The sequence below is a fragment of the Mchenga conophoros genome, linkage group LG22, assembly GCF_057382185.1.
Source record: "Mchenga conophoros isolate Kocher_MC1m ecotype Shallow Benthic linkage group LG22, M_conophoros_male_GT1.1, whole genome shotgun sequence".
Taxonomy (NCBI): Eukaryota; Metazoa; Chordata; class Actinopteri; order Cichliformes; family Cichlidae; genus Mchenga; species Mchenga conophoros.
The window spans coordinates 16,886,867-16,914,041 of record NC_140546.1 but is presented as its reverse complement, the minus strand read 5'-3'; the positions used below and the strand labels follow the sequence as shown (position 1 = coordinate 16,914,041).

The 27,175-nt window shown below is 41.9% G+C and overlaps 1 protein-coding gene across 3 annotated transcripts in view; it reads right to left on the bottom strand.

Moving 5' to 3' along the window:
- The window catches only part of trps1 (trichorhinophalangeal syndrome I), a 116,138-nt gene that overhangs the window by 44,233 nt on the left and 44,730 nt on the right, over positions 1 to 27,175 (bottom strand). For all 3 annotated transcript variants that reach the window (XM_085261787.1, XM_085261786.1, XM_085261788.1), the window contains exons 3-9: positions 21,469 to 22,185; positions 20,993 to 21,108; positions 14,892 to 15,504; positions 14,442 to 14,656; positions 13,759 to 13,969; positions 13,392 to 13,632; positions 6,240 to 7,038 (exon numbers count right to left, since the gene is read on the bottom strand). In XM_085261787.1, coding sequence (XP_085117913.1) covers positions 6,240 to 7,038; positions 13,392 to 13,632; positions 13,759 to 13,969; positions 14,442 to 14,656; positions 14,892 to 15,504; positions 20,993 to 21,108; positions 21,469 to 22,185 — 2,912 coding nt within the window. The remainder of the gene's footprint in view (positions 1 to 6,239; positions 7,039 to 13,391; positions 13,633 to 13,758; positions 13,970 to 14,441; positions 14,657 to 14,891; positions 15,505 to 20,992; positions 21,109 to 21,468; positions 22,186 to 27,175) is intronic.

The following is a 27,175-nucleotide window of genomic DNA, read 5'->3' as shown; positions in this document are numbered from 1 at the left end:
ACAAACCGAGCAGCCCAGAAGAGACAACTTGGTGTGAGGGTGTATAAGAGCGAGAGGGAGAGAGAGGGCAAGAGAGAGAATGGATGAATATTAGTATGTCTTCCTTTTTCCTACACGCACACACATCTGCACACAACGCACACAAACTGCAGCAAGACACGGCGAACGCAGCTCTTTTAACCCTTCCAATAATAGAGTATATAGGATGCTAAAAGCGTGCACAAGAGCAGCCTCGTCTATGAGGTGAATTTTGTTAGGATGTCTGTAGGAAAAAAAAAATGTGCCTTTGAGCTTAGACCCCTCTCAACTGCTGTATTGATGTTTAATGGCTGTTGGACCTGTCGATAGTCAGCCGGTACTGAAGCAGTGGGTCGGATATGCAGTTTGCTGCCTCAGCAATGGCCGAATGCGTCGATAAATGAAGAAATCAACTAACCAACATCAAAAGGGTTCTTTCTGTACACTAAATATTGCCTACTGTACACTGCCAGGATTATGAAATAATTTGAAAAGATCAGAGCAGGAATCTGAACCATACTGACCTATATACAGTACTGTGCTGTGTGTCTTGAGTAACAATTCATTGAAATATGTGCAAACATCTATGAAAATATAGTACATAAGGTAAAAACAGTTGTTTGATTCTAACAGCTTGAATGTGACTGTCTGAACTCTCTGAACTCGCTTAAGCAGCTTTCTTGTCATTTCTCTAAGTATTACAAGAAAGTATAGTTCTTGAAGCTTCTTGAAGGACATTTATAGCTTTTCTTTGAATGTTAGTCCTTTTTATTCTGTCAAGATGATCCCACACTGCTTTAATAACATTGAGGTTTGGGCTCTGGGAATGGTTTTGTTGCATTTATCGCCATGGTGTTGCATGGTGGATCGAAATCTGATGATACTTTTCTGCGTTCATAACAAGATCCCCAACACGACTGATTGAAATGCAGCCCCAAGCCGTCACAGAACCTCCACTGTGCTTTACAGGTGGCTGTAGACACTTTTGGTTACGACGGCTTCTGTACATATTTATGACGATCCAAAGATTTCAACCTTGGATTCATCACACAAGACCTGTTGCCACTGGCATTTCTCAGCTTTTCCTTAAAAATGGCTTCTTGACAGCCACCCTTCGACTGGGACTTTACGGCTTTTGGTAACAGCTGAGGGATCACCTGAAGTACCAGATGCATCGCTCAAAAAAAACATTCTTCAAAAAATGTTCAGGTGCAAGGACTAGAAAAGCAACTAATGTGCTGCTTTCACAGAAAAACTTTGAAAGATTCTCAGAAATGTTGGAGAACTACTGTTCAAGACTTTAAAAAAAACGAAAAGAGAAGATGACTCCTTGGAAGCGAAATATAAAAAAAGAGTGGGCGTCTCAAGACTTTTTGCAGAGTTCTATACTTTACATAAACATGTGATAGAAACCGAGATATGTAAAACTTGTCAGTGGCTGTTAGCCTCAAACACGTTCCTTTTTCTAACCTTTGGTGAAATTTGTTGATAATTAGGTGGCGTAAACACAGGAAGAGAGGAGAAGCGATTTGCGTGCAAAAACCATTGTCTGTCGGTGAAATTCAGGAACTTGTGGTGCGGCACAAGTGAAGGGGTACCTTCATGTTCACTACTGTGAGCTTTGAGGTGAGCAATTGCAGCAACAACCACTGGCCACAAGATACACTGTTTATTGACATATAACAGGGAGGGAAATATACAAAAGGGTTATGCACACAACCAGAATGTCCACTAGCATCCAGCTAGAAAACAATGGGCAATGACTGGATAGGTTTATAACTAAACAGGGTTGTTCAGGTGTTTCTCACCTCCTAGACAAGTTTTCCAGCTTTAAAATGAAACCACTTTTTAAAGTACTTTTCTCGACTCTCAAGGGATGTTCCATGAGGTAAACAAAGGTACACAAGTTCTCGAGAAGGAACGGTAAAGTATATCTTTATATCAAAGGCAATTTGAAGTTCACTCTGAGGGGTATTTGTAGAGAGCGAAAAGCACAGTGACAAAAAAAGCTCTAAAACAAAGATAATATTCAGATAACACAGATAAGTCAAAGAACACGATTTTTACTCAGTTTTTGATTTTAAAAATCATTAAGAATACAAACGCACAGGCTCAGACAAACACACAGTTTCTCTCACACACACACACTGACTCAAACATAAGCTCTATAATTTCCTGTAGTGGATATAAAGGGATGCTAAATTATCAGCACAGAAAATAAGTTAAATTCACGCTTTAATTTCCTCGCAAAACACACACGCCCACACACAAGTGCTCGGAATGCAAATGGAGACACAATGCACGTAATTAAGTACACAAGCAGGGGTAAGCACGCAGACACACGTGTACACCGAAATGTACGCGGAAGGAAAGAAACAGAAAGAAAGGATAAAAGAAAATTGAAAGCCAAGTAATGAGAACTTTATGGAATTACAGCTCTGTGTCTGTGTGTGTGTCTAGTCTGTGTGTGTGCGCGAGCGCGTGTGAGCGTGTGCGTCCTTTAAACATAATTAGCTCCATCGGGCAGAAATGTAAACGAGAGAAACTTTAATGAAACTCTTCTCTGATCTGCTGAAAGCACACATTCCCGTTTATCTCTCTCAGTTCGGTCTCTCTATTTTCTCTCTCTGTCTCTCACATGGAATTGAATGTCACGCATGGGACTTTTAAAACCTCAAATGCCCGTGTTTCAATACTGCAATATGACCACACTGTGTTTGTAAGGCCAAATCCACACTTTCTTTTGCTTATGTGCATTTATGCAGTCCGTGTCGTCCTTGAGGTGGAATTCCCCTCGGAAACACAAGCTGGAATTTATTAGATGATGTACGTTTTGGACAGAGTCACACATGTTCGGGTATATCTACATATGTTCACATATGTTTGGCTCGGAGGCAAACCTTTCTCAGCCCTACTTAACTGGAAAAACCGCCATTACTCAAAGTCTGCCTCGTTCCATTTATAAACTCAAACATCAACCGAGCTTTTAGCTTAATTTCATCTCTAAACCTCATTCGCTTTCTATCCTTGTCTCATACAGTCAGTAAAACAGCTAGAAAATAACATTTCAGACTGAGAAAATGTCTTCAATGTAATAAATCACTATGAAAACAAAGCCAATAGTGGGCCAATGTCTCAACAAGGCAATGCTGTGCGGCAATTATAGATCAGGGCTTTCAAAAGAAAATATTCTCTCCCCTCCACCGAGCAAAAAGCCTCACAAAACCGGAATACTAAGAACTGTGGGTTCTTTATGTGTATGTGTGAGTGCACACCTGCGTGGGAGCGTTTGTGCACGTCTGATGGCTTTTGTGTGCGTGAGGTGTGTGTCGATCCCCGCGTATTGGGCGAGTTGTCCTTTGAGGAAAAGAAGGGAAATGAAAGAAAAAGAACGAGAGGAAAAAGGAGGAGGAAGACAGATCGATGCAGCGGACAGTAGAAAGAACAAGTAAGGATGAGGGAAACATACAAAAACCACAGAACCACATGCACACACTCTCACAAACGCACACAGGTTGGGATGAAATATGACTGGCCATTTGTTTCCATATTTGCCGGGTTTTAATCATATACTTCCTCCCTACTAAATCACTCCCTGCATCCCTCCATCACTGCCTTCCGCCTCCTCTTGAACTATTTGGATTTTGGATGGATTTTTAACAGACTCTGCCCTCTTGAGTCCACATGCCACATTTAAATTACACCAAAAGTTTGTTTTTGTGTGTGTTCAAAGCTATTTCTGATTCTTTTTTTTTTTTTTTTGCATTAGTGCCCCTCCCTCACCCCGCCCAGTGATGAGTCAACTCCAGCCCATGTGTCTATGTGTGCCGGGCATATTTATGTTTGTGTGTGTCAGTGCAAGCCATGGAAACTGAGAATAAATACTGTGCAGTGAGAAGAGGAAGAAGAAAAGGCCATACCTTATGAAGCTACTTAAGCAACAAGTCGTGTTCAGCTTCGTCTCTAATAAACTGCTTGTTTCTCATCTCCTTTTATTCTTTTTTTAGTTGTTTTCATCTTCAAAGATTCACTCTGGGTCTTTGTCTGTTTATGTAAACATCTGCTCTTTTCTTTAGGCTCTCATAGGCAGCACAGATGCAAATGGAACAGTCAGAGATGGCTCATACGAAACTTGGTCTTCACAAAACATAGAAGATATTTAAAATGAGCTGCTACCCTTACTGGCCTGCTGATGGGTCGGCCATTGCAAACCTGAAGCAGCCAAATCGTTTTTTAAGTGAGCGGTTCGCAGACGTTTTCAGGCCTGGAAATGGACTGACATTTATACAGCTCTTTTCTGGTCTTACTGACCACTTAACGCACTTTAAGCCACAGGCCACATTTGCCCATACAGAGCTTTAAGCACTTTATCTGCCTCACATCCACAGCAGCGACTCTATTCGCCACGAGCGACATCACCCCCACAGTTTGAGAACTACTGGTTTACATCTAGAGACAGACAACAATTCACGCTCACATTCACACCTCTGAGTAATTTAGAATCACCAGTTAACATAGTCCCACTAACTGCACGTCTCTAAAGCCAGAGTACTTGAAGAGAACCGATGCAGACGCGGGGAGAACATGGAAACTCTCGACAGAAAGGCCCTAGCGAGATGGTGGATTCAAACCCAAGATCTTCTTACTGTGGGGCAACAGTGCTAACCACTGTTCCACCACAATGCCCTCCTCTGAATGTGAATGGTTGTGTGTCTCTCAGTGATGGCCCTGCAGTCACAGGGTCCAGGGTGGACCCCCCTCTAAATGAATGGATGAATGGTTTATATCCATAGCTTTGGAGGAAATGTGTATACAATAATGGAAAAAAGAGATAATATTCATCCTGATGGAACGATGATGATTTAAAAAGCCTCAAATGTGAATATTTGACTCTGCAAAAACATTTCATAATATTAGTGAATATCTAAAATAAGCATACATGTCAAACTGTCAGACTGTTAAGAATAACACTGAGTGAGAGTGAAAGTGAAAAACGTGCTCGCCAAATTTACAAATCTGTATTGACCAGTCTCCTTTTGTTCTGTACATTTATAATTTTGAAAAGATTTTCTTGACTAGCTGCTCTTTCCATAAAGAGCAAGCAAGAAAGGGGTGAGTGATTTGTTATACTCTTATCTCCGTCTGACTTTTCCCGTCTACGTCTTTTTATCTTAATCTTCCACTGTTCTCTCTCACGCATGCACGCATGTTCTCTCTATCTGTGCCTCCTTCTTTCAGTCTTAGCCTCCCACTCTCTCACAGAGACACACAGCCCCACCCACGATAATGAGTAAACCTCTTGCTGCCCCACCCTGCCCAGCCTGCCAAGTTACTGCCAACACCTCACACAGACAAACACACATTCACACACATCCAAAAGGCCAAACCCCAAGTCCTACAAAGGGCCCATGGACTCGAATCACACAGCAGCATATCCGTACACACACTAAGAACACAACTTTAACACTCAATACTACTATTTACGCAGCCCCAAGTCAAACCCTGACACCACACACACTCGTACACACACACACTAACTCATACTTATATATATACAGAGAGAGAGAGAAAGTTCAGTCTATTCTGATCTAATGTGATCATAGCCAATAAGCTCTGTGGTGCAGGCAAACCACAGTTTGTTACTGCCAGTCAATGACATCACTGTGAAGTCAAAAGCATTGTGGTCCACAAAGTAGGGTGAGGGAGCTGACTGACACGTGGTAGCCATGGGAACTGTCAGTTTTCCTCCCCGTTTCCATAGCAGCGGGTGGTTTTCTCACCGTTGTGAGTTCAATTTTTTTAAAGAAGATGAATGCCGCCTATGGGAAAGGAAATGATGTCATGGAATCATATGCACAGGGACAGATATGAACACACGCAAGCATTTGGGTACACACTCTGCTAGCCAACCCAAATCTGCTTAAGCCCTCAAAATATGATGGAAGAATAAAAGATTACAGTGTATGGGCTCAATGCATGAGATCTAATCCTCACATCTGAGTGAAAGGAAAGATGAGTTTAAGATGAAAGTGTATTAATAGAAGGTCCCTGATAACTAAGGCTTCTCAGCAGGCAGGATCTGGCTACAGAGGCCTAGCTACAAAGGCTCCCATTCAGAGAGCTACACGCAAAAGTCAGGGTGTAAATGAGACAAAGAAAAAGGATTTTCATCTCATTAGAATGAGATGAAAAGCAGGGGGTTTTTGCATGTTCCACCTTACCCTTAGCAAGGACTGGGATTCCTCTTTATTGGCTCCTCCTTTCCCTTCCTGTCCTCCGCCACCTCCGCCACCACCACCAGTACTTCCTCCTCCTGTGTACTGCTGGGGGGTCATCTGGCTCTGCTTCTCGCCAGCTCCAGCCCCACCTGAAGCGGTTGATCCTGGTCTCCCTCCTCCATACTTGGCATCTGCCAAAAAGGACTTTGTATCTCCCAAAAATGACTTGGTGTCTCCCAGGTAAACCATGCTAGGTGAGGCCACGCCTCTTTTCTGCTGTGAGACTTCGTGATTGGCTGGGACAAAAGACAGCGACAGTGGGGAGGTGAAAAGAGATGGGCTCCCACTTCCTGCACCTCTTTCAGGTCCCATTCGCTCCTTAGGCACCCAAAGTAAGCCGTGGGCCTGCTCACCCCCTCTTTCCCCCAGTCCTCTTGTCTCACCAAGAACCCAGCCCTTTTCCCGTTCTCTTTCTTTCTCCTCAACACCCTCACTTTTTACCAGCCCGCCTGCCTCTTCTCTGCCACCTTCGGCCAACCGTCCCTCAGGCGGCGCCAGGGAGTAGAGGAGGCGGATATCCCCTTTGCTCTCTTCTTTAATGGCTAAAGTAGAAGGCGCTGAGCAGCCATTGGCCAAGAGTGTTAGGGAAGGAGTCAGTGAGGTGGGCAAGGAGGTTGTCGTGAATGAGCCTAACGAGGGAGAGGAGTCGTGACAGTGAGCTGAGTTGAAATGGTCGAGGAGGGCTGATGAATCTGGAGCCGTGAAGTCGCAACGTCGACAGCGACAACACGCGTGGACACGCCTGCCGAGAGAAAAGAGCAGGGTGTAAATTACTCATGAATACAAAACGGACCTTCAGAAGGAACAAAATATTCAGCATTAAAATACACACTAGTACATATTGTTTGCTTTTATGTTAACCATAACGTAATACTGCTAATTGCAAAAATAAGCAGTTTATTCTTGAGTTGCTCAAACCTTCTCTGAACAAATGCATTGCAAGTCACATCGGAGACGTGACTTTTTTTGTCACGGTCTGCGGAGGCAGACCGTGCGGAAATGTGTGTGGTGGACCCAGGAGCGAACACAAGCGAGGATGCAGGAGTGGAGTTAAACAAAAGCGAGCCTTTTATTCTGGCTGATGAAAGGAACAAAACAGAGTGAGGGCAGCATAAGAGTAATAGTTCAAACAGAAACCTAAACTGGACATAAACTAAGGAAAAGCTATGGCTGGAGATCCGGAACACAGGGGGTGGTAACACAGACGACGCGACACAGACTACATGAAACACAGAGACTAAATACACAAGAGGGATGATCAGGGGAAGTGGCCACACATGGGAACACAGCTGACACAGATAAACATAACAAGACATGGCAGGAGTAAACAACACTGACGGGAGACTGTCAAAGTAAAACAGGAAGTACACAGGTGCAAACAGGAGGAGAGAGAGAGCGCGGGCATAGTGGGCTGGGGAAACATGGAATGAAACAAGGAGGGGAGATGAGGGCTCACAGATACATAGAGGGGCACACAGGGGATAAAAGTCACAAGGGGAAGTCAAATAAGGAACAACACAACAGGACAACTTAGGAAACACGGCCTAAATAAGGAATGAAATACAAAAATATAAGAAACTAAGAATACTGGGCCCACATGGCCCAGGACCATGACATTTTTGAAAAGGAGATCCCGTCATCAGTGGTTATCTTCACCGTGCATGAGTCACAGTGAAGTCAAAGTAACACTAATAAGGCTGAACGTAAGAGGAAAGACTTAAGTAACTAGTTTTGTTACTGGCAACAAGAAAGTCAGTTCATGTTTGAATCTATTGCTCTAAAATGTAAATACAATTAATTCCAATAGGATTTTCATCACTCACAGTTTGAAGAAAATCCACCCCCTGTACTGACTAAATCTAAAGTGCATTTGCCCCTGCCTAAATTCCCCCAAACACTCAGGTAGAGTTTCACAGAGCTCGAGGCCAACAAAGTGACTCAGTGCCCCACTAAATCACAGTGAATTACTTCAAAATCGTGAGGACCATAAATGAATCTGAATGACATGTACTGGATCGCCCATCAATAAACCACCTTCATTTCCTGCTGGCGAGGGCGACCAGCGATATATCTGATACACAGCGTCAAGATTTTTTCCTGGCACACACAACAGCCGTGATGCTTCTTGTGCAGGCCAACAAGCAAAGCATTAAACCATCTAGAACAAGAACTTGTGTGTTGTTTACAGTGGACCTCGGCAGGCTCGGTTTGCCCCGCAGCTGTCACAGACAGATATACCAACACATGAATAAATGTTTCACAGAATAATGAAGCTGTTCATTTTGTCTGCACTTGGATTATGTAATTGTTTTGCTGGTATATTTATTAATGATGGTAGGCCACAGTTTAACAATTGGTATCTTGTAGTTATTCATATTCCTTTGTCAATATCGTCATTTACCACATAATTCACTTAAATCCAAAATTACACTTGCTTAATTGCTTCACTCAGATGTCATAAGAAAACACCGCTTTTCCCAACACTGCCTGTTTTATTCTTTTAGGCTTTTCCCACCAGTAGGTTATTATCGCTGCATATTACAGCAGAGTGAGGGTTTTACAATAGCAGACAATAAACACGGACCAAAAGTCACTGAAAACAGGGGAAAAAAAGCATATCCAGAGTCATTTTTCTCCATTTTGCGACTCGCATCCTCTGGTTTCTGCTTTGAACCCTACCATAATATTTCCTCATCCAGGAAAAAACAAAAACAAAACATTTAAGGCGTGAATTTGAAAACAATGAGAAGATATTGCAGATCCAGACCCACACAAACATTTACAATACGTCCCGATATATAACCTCTCAGAATACTCTATGTATTCCTCTTTGCTGTCTTGTACATCTGATGCATGATTTCTATACAACAGCAAGTGAAAATACAGAAATAAATATATACTTCTGACATAAACTTATCTTATTCATCATCCTGCCTCATATTCTCTTTCTCCCTTTATTAGCTGTTGAAGAATATATAAAAGGTCTGCACCTCTAGCAGATCACAGAGGCTGAAATATTTGCAGAAATCTGTGAGAACGTGTGAATGAAAAAGCATATAGTGTGTCCATTAGACTTATGTCTCCAGATGCTGAACGACACAGCAGCCTTGATTTATCATCAGCATCCACACGTGGACTGGCATACCTACTGATTTCATCATTTACTGGGTCTGTCACTGTTAACACTACTTTCCTACGGGAAATGTTGAAGCAGACATAAAAAATATGCTTCTTCTATCTGTATTTTAATAATAATTTATCCATTTGTAATAAACAGTTTCTAGTTTGCACTAGAATCATGTCCTAAAGCTTGTTTTGATAAATCTGGCACTGTGAATCCGTGGACTGAGCCTGACCAGTGCTGTGCATGTGGCTAATTTGGGGAGTTATAGTGAGTTAATACACAACAGAGCCAGCACAGATTCAAAGTTTTATAGTTTTGCTAATGTTTACACTCAATGCCGCCATCTTGGATTGTTAACTCTTACTTACTGGGGCCCCTCAGTCTGAGTTCCAGATTCAAATTCTGACTTGGAACTCTGAAATTCCGATTTCTGACTCCTTTAGGATGGCAGCATTGTTCCATCAGTAGGGTAAGAAACAGCGAGACAGTGGGAAAAAAGTCTCTTTTTTTCTCCAAATATTTTATTATAGCAATGCACTCTGCAGCATCCGGAAGCACAATTTGTGTTTTGTAGACTCACTAGCCACTTCATTAGGTTCAGCTGTTCAACTGCTTGTTTATGCAAATGTCTAATCAGCCAATGATCAAGTTCAAACGGAACAAAAATGGGGAAGGAAGGTGATTTAAGAGTGTCTAAATGTGGCACGGTTGTTGAGACACATAGGCTAGTCTGAGTATTTCAGAAACTGCTGATCTGCAGGGACTTTCCCACACAACCATCTCTAGGGTTTACAGAGAGTGGTCTGAAAAAATGTAAAATATCCCATCAGTGGCAGTGCTGTAGGTGAAAATGCCAGACTGCTTCAAAATGATAGGAAGGCAAAAGTAACTCAAATAACCACTTGTTACAACCAAGGTATACAGAAGAGCATCTCTGAATGCACTCCTGCAGGCTAAAAGCAGGTGACCTAGGTGACAATTCACCTGGGCTTACCAAAATTGGACAAGAGAAAATTGGAAAAATGTTGCCTCGTCTGATGAGTTTCAATTTCTACTGCAACATTCGGATGGAAAGCATGGCTCTTGTAGCAATGGTTCAGGCTGGCCATCACGTTATAACCACAGTGTACCCATCTTCTGATGGCTCCTTTGAGCAGGATAACCCATCGTATCAATGCTCAAATCCTCTCAAACTTGAAAATTACAATAAATCTTCTCTACTCAAATGGCTTCTTTGGGATGTGTTGATCACAGGATGTGCAGTCGACTGAGGAATGTTTCCACACCGGAATTTAGGCTGTTTTAAAGGCAAAAGGAAGTCCAAAGTGGTACTAGCAAGGTGTAACTAATAAAAATGACCGGTGAGTGTAGTCCACTGCGGCTTTACCATTGGTTGGCTCCCCATTTGTGGACAAAATCCTTTTTACTGTGACTGGCTCTACCCGGACCAATACATGTATATCTGATATGTGGGTAAAGAACCTGTGTGACTGGCTGCTATGGGTGTAATTTTAACATGACCACTGTCAGCCATCAGATTGTACTTAAGGTGTATATTAGCAGCTAGGTGAGAGTTTATCTATAAAACTTATGGATTGATTGGCTTCCCTCAGCTGACAATCTTTTCGCATTACACAGCAGCATCCTTTGATCTGAACACCCTATAATTACATGCTGCTTTTTGTTTTCTAAGACTTGGCCTTCAGATTAAAAAAAAAAAATGGTTGTTTTTAGATGCAGCATGAAACTTTCTGGCTTTATTTCACTTTTATTTGATTTGAGCTCCAAGATTCAGGGCTTAGATTTTGTTAAGGACGTGAATGAACTGTTAAATCCCCTGCAAACTCTGCTTTGTCACGCTTCTCTCTGAATTTCTCTCTCTGTATTTCATTCACCTTCCCTCTTACATTCCTTCTTCTAACCTTCTTTCTTCCCTTCCCGTCTTTCGGTCCTTGCCATCTGCTGTTCTCATCAAACTGCGACAGCATTGTTTTTGACTGAGGAAAGGCTCATCTCTGAATGTGCTCCCGATGTGCGTGCTCTAAAACCCTAACTGAGAACCGTTCAGATACTCCTGTGAACATTTGCGCTTGAATTTATGAATCCATCCGTAGCTTAACACACAAGGTGCGCTTTATCATCAATCCAATTTCGTGTAATTAAGTTATCTCAGTGTGTGGGCTCTACGCTCACACACTGAGTATCCATAACATACCTGAGGCAACGACAGAAAAACTAACAGCTAGGCAGACGAAAACTGTGAATTCCTCTGCATTTAATATCTTCGCATATTGCTTGTGTTTCTGCCCTCGCATGGAAAGAAATTGTCTTTGGCATCACTTCTCGTGAGGAGCAACCACATTTAAAAAGAGTTTGAGGCCCTGTGCCTGTGTGTGCTGCATGGTGCTGCAGTTAAAGGGAGTGACAGCTGCCTCTGCCCCAGGCACACAGGCTCAGAGAGGAGGATCTCCATTCTTCATGGGAATAAAGAAAGTGCAGCATATTGTTTTAAAACCCTGACAGCAGAAACAATCACAGCTTATCGATACTTTGTTCTTTGATAATTTAGCCTGATTTAGATACCAATGCCAAGTGACAACATATAATAAAACATTCCGATCAGTAGTGTAGATTAGTAACTGCAAATCTCCACACAACTATCTCCAGTTTTTTGTGTCTTTGGGCCCAGCTTTCCCACGCCACTCCCCTTTTTCCCACCCCACCCCACCCCAACTCATCCTTTCATCTTTTTCTGTCACTAAATCTGAATCTAGAAGACAGGATTGGCTCTGGAGTCCAGTCTAGCCTCTACAGCCTGTAAAAGTGAGTTTTTGGTATTTTTTAGAAAATATACATATAAATTTAGTGTATACATTTACCTGTGCAAATAAAAAGAGAAAATTCCCACCTTCAGGGAAACTTAAATCCTTCTTGCACTTGTCAGTGTGAGACAAATGTAATATTTTTGAAACCTAGATTTCATTTTTTGATTAAGACCTTGTTACTTTATTTTTTCACGTAGTGCAAGACAAACTCAATAGGACCTTTCTGACCACTCACTTTCAGACAGTGAGCAGACGTGGGTGAAATGTCAAAGACTGTAAAGCTTGTTGCAATATTGGGGTTTTGGCTTCACAGGCATCCAAGGTGCATTTAAAGAGGAATGCGTCTTAAGTCGTCTAATCTCCAGCAATGTACGACATGGAGTAACTTTAATGTGAACGTAAGGCCAAAGCCTTTTGCCCCTCGAGAAAACAGCCCATAAGCCACAACATGGTGCTTTCATAGATATTCGACTCATGGACTTCATCACAGACGGGTGTGTGTAATATCAGTTTGAAAATCTGCAACACGGGCTATAAATATGTGATCATATCTGTGCAGCTTCCAGGTGAGAATGTCAACATGGTGTCTGCGAGTAACTTAAGCGTACAATTTTCTTTCTTTTTTTCCTCTCACTGAACATTTACTTGATAAGTGAGTGTAAGAAGGAAGAATCGCAGGGGTCTGAAACAAAGCACAGGAATTTGCACCTAACTTGAACAAAATTTTTCAGATTCTTGCCATGATGAATTCAATCAAAGTAAATACTCGATCTGTATGAGATTCTATGTCTTAAAAAGTTAACTGACTGCATGCACGGCAAAAAAAAAGCACAGATTTTTGAAAAAGATGGAAAACTGAATGGCTCAACCCTTGCAGAAAAAAACACTACATAATGTAAAAAAACATCATCAAGAAGCTACCTTTGGCTGCTCTCTTATTTACAAGGGCCACAGGGGGTAGCTCTGCATGTTTGATTGAATTGGCAGATTTCTTTTAAGTCAGATGCCCCCCCTACCATGACCCCAAAGGGATTTGTGTCTCCTCCCGGGATCAACTGGGGCACTGTTAGCTTATTAGCTTATTAGGCAGGGGGAAGAAAATACATCCTATCAAATAACACAATTATAATGACCATGCAATCTCACCTGTAGTGTCTAAAAATCTCTTCTTCCACTTCTGTAATGAAGTGACACTTTGTACATGAGTACTCCCTCTCTCCTGCGCCTCCTCGCCCTCCTTCCTTGTCTCCCGCAGCTTCTTCCTCAGCTTTGACATGTGGGGGAGCCCCCTTTAGGTTGATCAGGTTGTGGCAGCTTTCATAGTGTTGCAGCAACACGTCAATGTCAGTGGTAGCAAATGCACACTGGTCACACAAGTGGGTGACGCCTACGACAGGAAAGCGGGACCAATCAGAAGCAAGAAGCGAAGAATTTAGGGTCATGCTGGAAAAGCTCCAGAATCAGGCTTCCGATAAATGTTATATATATATAAATAACATATGCCTCCAAATACCTTGTGTGACAACAGGATGGGCGGGGTTTGAGGGGTGAAAAGTAGAACCAGAAATCCCACTGTGGTCGCCTCTAGGATTAGGAGGAGTCACGCTGGGTGAGGTGGTGACAGCAGGTTTTGAACCAATGGCGTCCTGCTGTTTGGCGAGTTGAGGGAACTTTGAACAGCATTTGGGGCAGGTGGGCTTCCGACAAGCGAATGGGTGGGATACCTGTTGAAACAAATTAGAAAAAAAGGTAAGAGCAAAAGTGGTTTGAACCTTCAAATTCTTTACTGATTACTGCCGATATAAGAAGAATCTCGTTTTGATGCTGTGGCGTAGCCGTGTATTTTCTATGAATCTAATAAAGAAGTGGAAGCCAGCAGTACCAGTATGAATGTGCATTATTAAGTAAATGATGCCACCCTCAATTTTGGATGTTAACCATCCTTTTTGCATTTTTAACAGCTGCAACAGAACTGCTGGCAGCTGGCACAAAAGGAGGGAGGGGAGAATGCGTGGGTAGACTGAGGAAAGCAAGGGAATTTTAACTAGGCAGGAAATTGGAACAATTAACTTTACACTTGTTCCTATATTACATTTTATTTTTCCTTTGCTTGCAAAACAGCTCTTTTTTTCCTTCTAATTAACAAGCAGGCAGCAAAACAAGCAAATAAATATTTCAATATTTTATTTATCTCACCTCCCCTAGGTGTTTTTGTGGCTGACAGAGACCCTGTGGACAATACATGCAGTGTTGAATGCTGCAGCGGTGGATGGAGTGGTTATGCTGGTAGTGCAGTAGTAATGGTGCTACTACGATCACATCCGCACTGTGGGCCATGGAGTACCGGAAATCACACAACTGACAGTTATAACTGGTCACAACTGCTTCTGAATCACTGCTGTTTGGGTCTCCTAGGAGCAAAAAGCAGAACAAAAGTAAATAAAACCTGGGCAGAAATTCAAATATTATCACGTATCATTTCTATTATGATAATCAAGGCAAACAAACATGAGGTGACAAGCACCACAAACAATAATAGAAGACTCATTTATTGAGGGCGATCATTTATCTTCGCTTTAAGCAGATACAATCTACCAGCAGTAACGAACATCATCTTACTGCCACGCTCCAATACATCTTCATTACCTTGGCTGGTGCTGGAGAGGTTGGATGGCTGATCTTTGCGGCCTTTTGATACCATTTGGTCTCTCTCTCCTCCATCTCTCCTTCCTCCTCTTTCTCGCTCTCTGTCGATCCCACCAGGATTAGAGTTGTTGGGGCTCGTAGTACCACCGGTGTTCATTTTGTGTCTTTGCTCATAGTGCTCTAAAAGCCTTGCAGAACCCCCCGACCACTCGCAACTCCAGCTGCAGGATTTACACCAATAATACGTCTGCACGGCGCCTCGACCAACCTCCCCCACCCAGCCCGATGAATCCGAACAAGACCTAACTGGGATGAAGTACCCGACCAAAGAGTCGTCCTCTGCGCGCACCGCAACTCGTTCGGCCCCGTCTAAGGCTTGACTCCGTCCCTTCAGCTGGTTGTCGTGCGTTGCCAGGTTATTTGTGGTCAGCAGGGGTGTGGTTGGCGGTGTTTTGACTTTGTTTGGGTGCGAGGAAAGGAAATGTTGTTCAAGTTCCAAGGAATTACTGCCCATGTACGTGAAGTTGCAGAATTTGCAGCGAAAGTACTTTGTGTTTCCTTGGCAATCCGAGGTCTTCCGACCGATTCCAATGAGCGTGCCACCCAACGTCACCTGTTGATAGGCAGAAAAGAAAAAGACAATAAAGAAGGAATAAAAATATATATTTAATACATAAACAGTTTGATTAAGAGGCAGTCTGCTTGCTTGTTATTGCTTCATGCAAATAAAAGATGTTTTTATTTATTGTCCATTTTCCATTTCCAGATGTCTGCATTTCCTAAAATTGCTGCTGCAAATGAATAACTACATATCAGACTCTTAATCTTGTGAAATAAAGAGCAATGCGGGAATTTCTTTATAATTCTTTAAATAGTTAAAGTTAATGCTAACTTTACATTTATTAAAGTACTTTACAGGATTCAGAGAAGGGAAAAAAAAGACAATGACTGGTTATACTGCCTTTTCCTTCAAACAGACAAACATGAAAGAAATTAGATACAAGGCAGTTATTTTTGTGTTCCTAAGCAGCAGATATTTAAAGGACACATGGCACAAGCCACCGATCGTAGAGCTGTGCAGGATAATTATGCCTTAGCTACTCAAACCCACAATGAACATAATCCATCATTTTCCGTATGTAACTGTAGACAATTAAAAGGCAACTCTAAGTCTAACTAACCAACCAATAACAAAACTACTAGGCTCTACTGTAGTGTTTAGGGTCGAGGCCAAGGTTTTATATAACTAAGTCAGCAACCTGGCACTGTTTTTTTTTAATTAAGTTAGCCTCTAGACAGTACGTGATTACACTGTGCTCATCGTTATGATAGTAATGAGGCATTCTGGCATGCCATACAGTGGCAATGGACTCCCTACTGTACAATATAGATTTGTCTCTAAATCTGAGGTTTTAAGATAACTATGGGCAGTGTGGTAACAGAGCTGCATGCTGCATGTGACATGAGCAAAGATGCAAAGCTCCATAGATAACAGAACGCCAAACAGATGCAATGCTCTTGTTTTTCGTTTCAATACTAGGAATTAGATCTCAGAATCAGCGAATGTGCAGCATGGCAGTTACGTCAATTGGTGTCAAGAACAGATTAGCGGGGAATGTTCTGTTCAGCTTTTATGTCATGTTTCCTAGTATAATGGATTGCTAGCATGCGGGGGTTTTTTGTGTGAGTTTGACAGGTTCTATATGTTTAGATATTTTTCATACTTGGATTTTTTTTAAAATAACAAGAGATACAAGTTTGTGTCTATGTTATACAAATACTGTCTGTTGTTTGGGATTTTTTCCCAAAATCTAACACAGAAATTAGTTTTTAAGACACGCAAAACTATTTAAATTATTTATTTGCCTAGTTTTATGCTTATGGTTAAACTGTATTGGGATTAAAAGTGGGAGTGAAGTTAAGATAAAGGGAAATTTGTAGTTTTTTTTATGATGGTACAAGGACATTTTTGAAGATGAAAGGTGTAAAAGATTTTTTTCTCTCTGTGTGTTTGTTTGTTTGTTTTTTAAAGAAACTACAATCGGTTCATAGGACAGCTGAAAATCTAAACTTTCCTCTTTTCATAAACAACAAGAGTGACAGTAAGGCAATCATTTTGCCAAAAAGGGTGGAAAAAGTAATATTTGTACAAAGAATTAAGCGTGAGATGGTATACGTCAACTCAGCTAAAGAAAATAAATGTTAAAGTCTAAATGAGAGTCATTACTGTACGTGATCTCACGACAGAAATTCAACAATTATCTCATCCAACAGACCCTGCCCAGACAATTAGCAAAGAGCAAAGCATCAAGTAATTTCACCAGGCAGAATGTGCAGGAAGACATGACCGAGAATATGAGACAGGGACAGAGTGAAAGAAAAGAGGCAAAGGGCGAATGGGACAAGATGAAAGAAAAAATTGTAAGTTGAAGAACAGAGCTGCAGAAAAAGAAAGAGGCGAAAGAGAGCCGGGAAGCAAATTGAGAAGTTGGAAAAATGGATTAGATAAAGTAATAGAGACTAAGAAAGACAAATCAAAGAAAGAGGGCAGAGCAGAGGAGAAGGTGAAGGAGAGACAAAGACTTGATAAGAGAGACAAATGGAGAAGCAGGAGAGAAGAAGACAGCTAAATATGTCTGACAGCTGTTTCATTACACTCCCTAACAGCCGATTATAACTACTGGTTCTCCGTCTGCCTCTGTCACTACCTTCTCTCCTTTCCTCCTCCATCTCGAGCACTCTCACTCATTCCTTCTCCCTTTTCTCCACTATGACTTTTTTGGGGGGGGTCTGGAATCTCATTGGTTGACATGGAATCTTGTCTTAGCAAATGACAACATGGAATTTTCCAAACGTGGGCGGGAGAGGGAGAAAAAGTGAGTGAGGGATGGAGAGAATAGAGACCCCTTTCATTCGGTTTTTTTTTTTTAAGTATATATATACTTTCACTTTTTCTTCATAATGACGACTTAAGCCCACTGGATTTTCTATTTCTGATTCGGTGTGCGTATGTGTGTGTGTGTGTGTGTGTCTGCACGCGTATGTGTATTACTGTGTCCATTACGTGACTTTAGATCATTACAGGCTGCTGGTTTAAATGAAACTAAACTCCTTCACTATTCTTGACACACACACGCACGTTTGTTGAATCATCCCACTAAATCTTTCACACAAAAACATCACAGTTCATGAATACTCGAAATCCTAATCCTTGACAGTTATTGCCAAAAATGAGCTTATATTTACAGCATATTGTAAACATTTGACGATTAAAAAAATTTTTTCCAAGCGAACCTGTAGGTTATTACTGAAAATACTGCTAAACTGATAGGTGATTAGATATCACTGATCTGATTTAAGATCTCATTTAAACTTCGTAGCTCTTGAGGTAAAAATAGCAGACACATGAGCAGTTAGTCTGAGGCTTTAATGTTCAGTACTAACATGCACCGCAAATCAATACTGGCGCTGCTGATTTCACTGATTATGGACGCCTGGTAACACAAAGAACAAAATTATTGAAAACTACTTTTATCCTCCGATTGATTCGGTTCTGTTCTGTTCAATCTGTTGATGTCAGGTACAAAACACATCTCTTTTTTTAAAAATGTTTTTTGATTATTTATGATTAGAAGTTTGAGTACAGCGTCCTAGTATATCTACGACATTCACCTCGTAGAAGGAATTTTTAGTTGCAACTGCAAGTTTGCAGCATCCCCTTCATTCACCTAGTTTTATAAAATGAGACCTCAATATGGGGATGAGCATTGATTTTATTGAATTATTTAACAGCTATAATCATGCATATGGTGCACATGCGAGCATTTGTCTATGCACGCATTCCCTGCAAAAGGGAAGTCGACACTATGGCTTTTGTGCGTGCGCGCGCACGTACGCTTGACTATGCATACCCCCATATGCACGACTTGTCTGCCAGGTGCCCCGGTTGTCTCCCTTTCTGTGTCTATCCATCTGTCAGTCTATAAAATTTTATAACTTGCAGCACAATGCCTCCCTGTCCAAATAAGGCACACCCTATGTTACAAATCAGTTGCAGATTGCTCTACCCAATAAATTATTCCATTCAGTTATGAGCCTAACTTTGCAGATTTATTACAACTGTGATTACAGCGAACTGTTAACTAAATCAGTGTTACTTGTATTGGATCAAAGTTTCTAACTATGATTACATAAAATGTTTCATATACAGTATGTCGCACTTCTTCGAGTTATTATGACATACAAATTTAATAACTGGAACTTTGATGTAAATGAAATGAATGCAACATTTTTGAGTTTTCTTTTAGAACTTTACGCCAGTTTTACTAGTGCATGTTGGTGCACACAATGATGCGCATTAAACATATGCAAACAAGACTGAGACTGCATTGCATCCATAAGTGCATATTTCTGATGTTACTGTTTTACCACAAAATAAAAGAAAATTGTTGTATAATTAATTATAAGATTATATCAAATGTGCCGGAGCCCTGCCATAATCTCTAACACCAGTTCTAGTCGAGGCATAAGTGCGTCAACTTGTGTTTGTTATCTTAAAAAAAATCTGTTTCCAAGGTAACCCACGTGGAAAAGAAATACAACAACAACTTTAAAAAGTTTCAGATGATGTCAACGTGGCCACTTTCACATTTTTCTCACACTACATAAAGTTTACTGGATTTATACCTGATCCGCATAAATACGTGGCATGTGCAAAATAAAAGTATATTTAAATAACATCATTTGTACGTGTGTAATAACAGCATTATTATAAGCCTAACAGGAAATACACATCAGAAATACATGTTTCTTTACTATTTCTTTGTGTGGAGCTCACACCCTGATCCTTGTCATTGTTTCTCTACATTTCCACTGCGGTAAAGAAAAGACCAGGCCCATCACTTTAGCTGTTTTAACGTGTGGGATGTCTGAAAAAGTTTAGATGACGTTCCATCGTGCCTCTTTTCCGTGCACATACACACACAGACAGAGCATCCACGGCGGACAGGCTGAAGCCTCCCTTTTGGTTATAAAAAAAAATCTAACCACGCACCTTCCCGTAGGGTTGTGAAACAATATAAGCCTGTTTATCACTACTTCAGAACGCAACCACTGAGAAACAACCAGAAAATAAAGTTTGGTTTGTCTGATTCACGGGTTTGTTCACATTCACTTTCTAGCATGCTTGACCACAACTGCTCAGTCTCTCTCATTCCCTCTCTCGTTCTTGCGCTCTGAATCAGACATGAAGGCCCGAGTTACAATGTGGTATTTACAAGCAATACTCAACAAATTCTGCGGAATACCTTGAAGTAAAAAACCATCTCAAATGACTGTGAGATGAGACAAAACGCTGCAGTTAGGCTACTTGACAAATGGAAATATATTGAGTCCCTCCAAAAGTTTCTAGACCCTGGGAAAAGTTCCTGTGGTGGAAAAACGGCTTATGAGAGCTTCCACGCTGCAGGAACTAACTCCAGGGGCTATTAACAGTTAACAATTTCTACTGTGGGGAAATTATTTTACCCCTGAACAAAAGAAAAGAAAAAAAAACTCCGCGGGAGATTAATACTTTTCAATAGGTACAGAAATTTCTGGGTGAGGCTTGCAGCACTTAACATTTTTGATCGCACACACACGACATTTCAAGGGTTGGAAATATAGACCGTCAACCGTCTGAAGCATGTCTGGATGGCGTGAGAGAAAAATCCTTGGGAGTTAAATTTCCTGGTACTTTGAGCGGAAGCTCTAAATTAATGGGAAAAGAAATGCCTTTTGCAGTCTGGCATGCTGGCAGGATGAGAGTCACCAAATCTGAGAACATACTGTGGAAAATGGGCCACAGATACCAAAATTGGCAAACTTCAAGAAAAATAGTACTTTGGAATACCACACTGACTTTTATGAAAGCCAATCAGCTCCAAAAATTAAGGCTTTCTGTGGGACTGAGGAGGTTTTTATTTTATTTTATTTTTAACCCCTTTTAAAATTCCTTAAAAGGGCTACTACAGCACATAGTTTTTTAAAAAAAAAATATATTCAGTTATTAAAGTATGGAGTATTTTAAACACTTTTATGAGTATTTCACACCCAGGACTTACCTGTACGTCATATGTGCCATTCATCATAACTGTCCTATGCTGCTGACTCTGTATCTCTGGTCTTGTCTTCCCCAAGTCTTTGGCTTGGCTCCTCTGCCCTTGTCCCGCCTGTATGTCTGACATGAGAAATGCAAGAAGGGGTCAGACTGGTAGAAACAGATAAACAAAGAGGGCTCAAGCTGCTTGAGGCAAAAAAAATGTGAGAACTAGCCTGACATCTGGGAAGAAGGAAAACTAGACTCAGAATCAACATGCTGTTTTTCTAAGTAACTGCTATGTCCTTACTGGAAGACAAGTTCAAAGTATATATATGTATATATATATAAAATAGATGAACTCATATGTATTTTTTGGCAGTTTTCTCCTGTACTGGTTCATATTTGCTATGACTGTCCAGGTCTTTAGGGTCATACATTTCATTCTCCATTATAAACTCATTTCTATAATAAGCGCTGGACAGAGAAAGCTGAAGTTACCAATAGGTGTGTGTTGGGGAGCCATGTTGTGGAGTGCCAGGATGTGTGTGTCCAGAGCAGCATCCTGCCGTGTGCGGTTGTGCAGGCCCAGGTGATACTTCCGAAAGTGCTTCACCAGGTCAGCCGGGTCGTTGCCATAGTAACCGTAGCCACACACATTGCACTTGAAGTCCTGGAGTTTAGGAGAGGGGCTGGAGGAAAGCGGAGGGGTATCGGTCGTGGTCTCCTCCCCTCCTTCCTGTCTTGGGAGGAGGTGCGGGGCAGAGAGGAGAGGAGGGGTGAGATGATCTGCCTCCCCCCTTTCTCTGTCGCTTCTCTCCCCTTCTTCTACCGCTCTGTCCCCGTCCTCAGGCTCCGACTGGCTCTCCGGCCTGTCCGTCAGCGCTGCTCCTCCTTGCTTTGCCCTTCCCCTGCCTCCTCCTCTCCTCCCCCCTCGCTCCTCATTACCGTAGCGATCGCCAACAGACGAGGGAGAGACAGACGAGGAAATGCACTCGCTCTCTCCCCCCTCCTCCTCCTCCTGCTGCTCCTCATCTCCTCTGACCCGCTCGGAGGATTCCGGCTCGGAGGGTCGGTTTATTCGTTCGGCCTCTGCTCCCACTCTCCCTTCTTCCTCGCCTTCTTCTTCCTCTTCTCCCGCTGGCCTCTTCCCTTCTTCTTCCTCTTCCTCCTCGCCTCCCACACTCCGGATAGGGGGATTCTTCTTCCTCACCATTTCTACAAACATAAAAATAGAAGAAAAAGAAAATTATGATTTGTTACCATGTATTAAGGGAGGAAGAAGAAGGAGCTTGGGGATAAAAAACAGCAAGCTGACTTCCCTCGAGACACTAAAAGATACAGAGCCTTTCAAACTCCAGTAATATTCTGCATATAACGCCACACATGCACACAAATACAATTATCTGACAATGATGTACAGTATGTGCGCAAAATAGCTTTGATTTAATTTACAGACTTCTTTGAACACCAAAATCTGCGACAATCCTCGACCACAAACCTCGTCAAAGAAAAACAGGCGCAACAAATCAGAAACATCTCAGCTGCGAGAGATTTTTTTTTTTCTTTTTCAGGATTTTTTTTTTTTTGGAGGGCGGGTACTTGCTGAAATGTGACGGCCACCCCCCCACCAAAAAAAAGCACCCATTGAACAACTTTTTTTTTTTTCCTTTTTCAACCCAACTGGGGAGTGAATCTTTTTATCGTTATGGAAACCATCCGTGAGAATCTTCCAACACGTGACCACATCAAGAACCCAAACCATATCAGAGAGACGGGAGAGACAGCGAGGGGGGAGGAGGGTGAGGCACGGAGAGAAACGGGGGAGACAGATGAAGGAGAGGAGACGGGGAGAATGGCCAACGCACAACCACATCAAACCGAACGCCCCATATCAGAAAGATGGATGAGGGAGGCGGCAGACTGCAATTCATTCCCTCAAGCGCTCCAAATTTCTCCTTCCCATTTTGCTCCTCTGGTTTTTTGCTTTTTTTGGTTGTTTTTTTAACCTTTCATTCATTTTCTGGCTTGCAAATTCTCATTTTCTCATTTCTCACTGTCTCTCACACTTTTATCTGCATCACCTCCTTCGGTTTCCTCTTTTGATTGCCTACTTTTTTCCCCCCATGTCACATTTTGCTTTTGTCCCGCCCCACTCATCCTCTTTCTCTCTCTCGACCTTTCACCTTTTTCCTGCTTGCGCATCCTTGTGTAAAACACAAATATCAAAGAAATGAAGTGCCAAGTCATTTTTTTATTCTGTGTTGCCCTCTTTCACATGCAAGAATAATTGCAACAATAACTTAAGTAATTCCATCATTAAATGTTTTCTTTCTGTTCCTGCCCTCCCCCCCTCCCCTCCTTCCCTTATAATCACTGTACAAAGCCATCAAATAACCAAACATGTGTTTTATGTTAAACCATAATCTTTCTTTTGTTCAAAAGGGGAACAATTGTGGTTGTAGCGTTCACAACAGTCGTGACAGGGAGATGCTGCATGCGTTTTGTTTTTTTGCTCTTTTTTTTGTCTTCCTTGCACAAGTGTGTGCGTGCGTGCGCATACGCGCGCATCTGTGTTTATTTGTGGTCATTCGGTTCATATTCGGGGGTGCACAGTCAACCCGGAGAGCCCGTACACCCATTTCTTTTGGTCATAAACAAAGTCAAACCCAACCGACGCCTGATTGACGCCAAAACTGATCACTTTTAGATCAATGCAATATGAGGGGGGAAGACACTGGTTGTCTTTGAGGGTTTTATGTGTGAGTAATGCATTATTTGATGATAAACCCAGAAAGCATGTGCACCACCCTGTGAGCATCTGTGAGAGACAAAAGCTTGTTGTTATTTACTGATAGCAACCTGCAAACAGTTAAAGCGTGAGAGAACTGACACACACACACACACACACACACACACACACACACACACACAGCTAAAGAAAATATGAGAATACGTTTGAATATCCATAATCGGGTGATGATGCACAGTGACAATACCCATATTTGGGCAGCGTTCTGTTGTTATCTAGAGGATTAGAAAATACTTAATAAACAGAGATAGAGAGGAGAGCAAAACAGAAAATGAGAGAGGGGTGCTGTTTTTGTTGAATCCAATCTCTCCGTGGCCTTTGTAGTATTTGCCTTTTTTCTCCCACTCTCTCTCTCTGCCATACAACTATTAAAATAAAGCATTTATGTCTGCAAGGGCCCACGCCTAGACCAGCCCTGGCACTCGCCCTGTGCGTGTGTGTGTGTGTGTGTGTGTGTGTGTGTGTGTGTGTGTGTGTGTGTGTGTGTGTGTGTGTGTGTAGGGAAAGGGAGGGAGCGGGAGAGTGTGAGTGAGTGCAGGGAGCAGGGGAAAATCTCATCTGATGTCGACCACACCCAGTCAGAATTCATCATTTACACACACACACACACACACACACACACAGTGGAAAACTACAGATCGTTGTGGTAAAGCAATGAAGCTGAAACCCCGACCTAAGAAGCACTGACTGACCTAAACTATGTTTCCGTATGCCCTGTATGATCCATCCGACTGGTGACTTAGTAAGTTCACCGGTGATGACAATTCTTGCATTAACACAGCAGCAAGTAGAAGGAATTATTCTGTAGCCTTTATTTATTTATGCTGGAATCATTTGGTCTTATGCATACTTCAGTGCCACTTTTATTGGATGCGGGCAGGAAGCAGAGGTGTGTCTTTAAAGGCCCGACTGTGTGTTTTTTGGGTGTAAGCATCTGTATATATGTGTGTGTGTGTGTGTCTCTCAATGTCGCAGCAGAGCTTTTGTCTGCTCCAGGCTGTATACACAGACTGGAACCATTACTATCAACTACAATTAGGTACAACCCACCACAACATACCGCATAACAACTACTGCTACTAGCTACAATTAGCCCTTATACACCACACTGGCCTCAATACCTCAGCAAAGATAAATGTGACAGCTAATCATTTCCATCAACTACAATTAGTCCCAACACCAGTGAGGCTTTTATCTAAAATTGCCAATAATCATCCAACGACAACTGCTGAAAGACGCAGCAACAGGAGTATGGTAAGTTTCAGACGCATGTGGCAGACGGAGGACCATGTTGGGGAACTTTGTTGTGAAACTTACTCTTTTGCTACATCTCAGCATTTCTTTGTGTGGCTCGCTCGTGTTTTCCAGAGAAGCGCTATAAATCAACTTCAAAAATTTCATCGTATTCGAGCAGTTCAAACTCAAACCAGCAGGTATTTTCAACCAAGCGCTCGCATGCACGCTAAACAGCCTTTGCTTTTACGTCAGTTATTTACAAGAAGACTTTTCCAGAATCAGAGCTGACGTGTTCAAATTTCTTGTTTTGCCTTCTCATCAGTCAAAAATCCAAAGATATCTGCAACAAACCCTCATATTTGAGGGGCTGTAATCAACAAAGGTTTGTCAATTCTGCTTGTTCACTTACTCCAGTGATTAATTGTCAGCAATTAATTTGGCCATTCATACAATCTTTGTCACAAAAAGAACAAATTAATCAGCTTGTTTTAACGCTACGAACGACAACGGAGGTCACTCCTGTCGTTTGTCATGCGTTTTGTAGGGGTCTAACACATGTTGCTTTAATTAGGTTATATAAACAATATCTTACTCCATTTCAACCACATCATGTTTACGGCATCTTAGTGCACCGCCAGCATGGCAATGAATTTTTATGCGACTCATAAGAAATCAAAAGAGGCCTTTGTCATTCAGAGAACAAAGTTAGATCTCTCTAATGGAGGAAAACAGATTACGAGTACATCTCAACCATTTTACACAGTGACTCCAAGCTAATTCTCTAAATGCATATTATTGAGTCACGGTAATGGATGGGTTTGATACCGAATCTCAACACATCCACATATCCCTGCTGCCTCCAGATATCTGTGCTCTCTCCCTCCCCGTGGGACAGCTGTAGCTGGCATCTCCATCTTTCATAAACAAAGGATTAATGTGCAACATATGAAGAAATAAAGCTAAAGGCAAGATCTTATTACAAAGACAGACTTCTCTCTGGCTTTTCTTTCTCTTTCTTGATGCGCTGCTTTCTGGCTCTTCGTGTCATCCTCTCCCCCTCTTTGTCCCTATCTCTCCTGCTCCTCATTATCTGTCCTCGCTTTCTTCTCGCGGTGCCATCTCTGTTCCTCTCTTCTGATTTACTGGAACTTTGTGAGATTTGGAAAAGATAGAACAACTTACGGGTAAGTAAGGTGCACATGAAGGAGAGGTACGAGCCAGGGAGAAAGAAACGCACGAGGGAGATGGTGGGTAAGGACTTTTAATTGGAATAAGAATCCTGGCACTGTGAAAGGGAAGTAAAAGGAAGGAGCGTAGACGTTTGGAGGGGATGAGAGGTTTTAGACGGGAACACAAATGTGTTTTCTTCTTTTAAGAAGGAAAAAATGCTGATTGTCTTGGGAAATGGATAGACAGGAGCAAAGAAAGGGAGAATAGGAGGAGGAAAGAGGCAAGGAGCAGATAAGCTCCACATACTAACAAGACACCCCCCCCCCCCAACACACACACACACACACACACACACACACACACACACACACACACACACACACACATATAAAAAAAAAAACAGTAGATGATTTGAATATAAAGCTTCCTGTGATGTCCAAAACAAGTTCACATTCTGCATGTGGAAAATCAGTGTTTATCATCACTTCATAGGTATATTTCATAAACCACCTTTTATCATCCTTCAAAGTCACTGCATACCCACAAAAACAAACTCATTACTGAATGCTTTAAAGAGATTCTACCACATTTCGGGCCTATTTTGAACACTGAAGATCGAGTCATGCTACAGGTCAGGCTTCCCGCTGGGCACCCCTCGTACAGCCTGCAATATAATGACTATGGGGTTTAAAACAATTCTGCAACCCGCAATTTGAACTCAGGTTTATTTTGACTAATTTAGCAAAACAATAGCCTCCCAAATATCTTGGTCTGAGTCTGTGTGTGGAAGTTTAGCTGAGAAAACCACAGACAATGACTGACTTTGCAGAAATGTGAGAGCAGGCTCCTCTGAGCTTCCTCATTAGAGCTGCTGGACTATTCATACATCTTGTGGCTATCAGACACTTGCATTTCCAGCTTCATATCTGAGACTGGATCCGGTATGGCTCATGTATGCATCACACATGGGTGGTTTTAAAGACGTGCTCA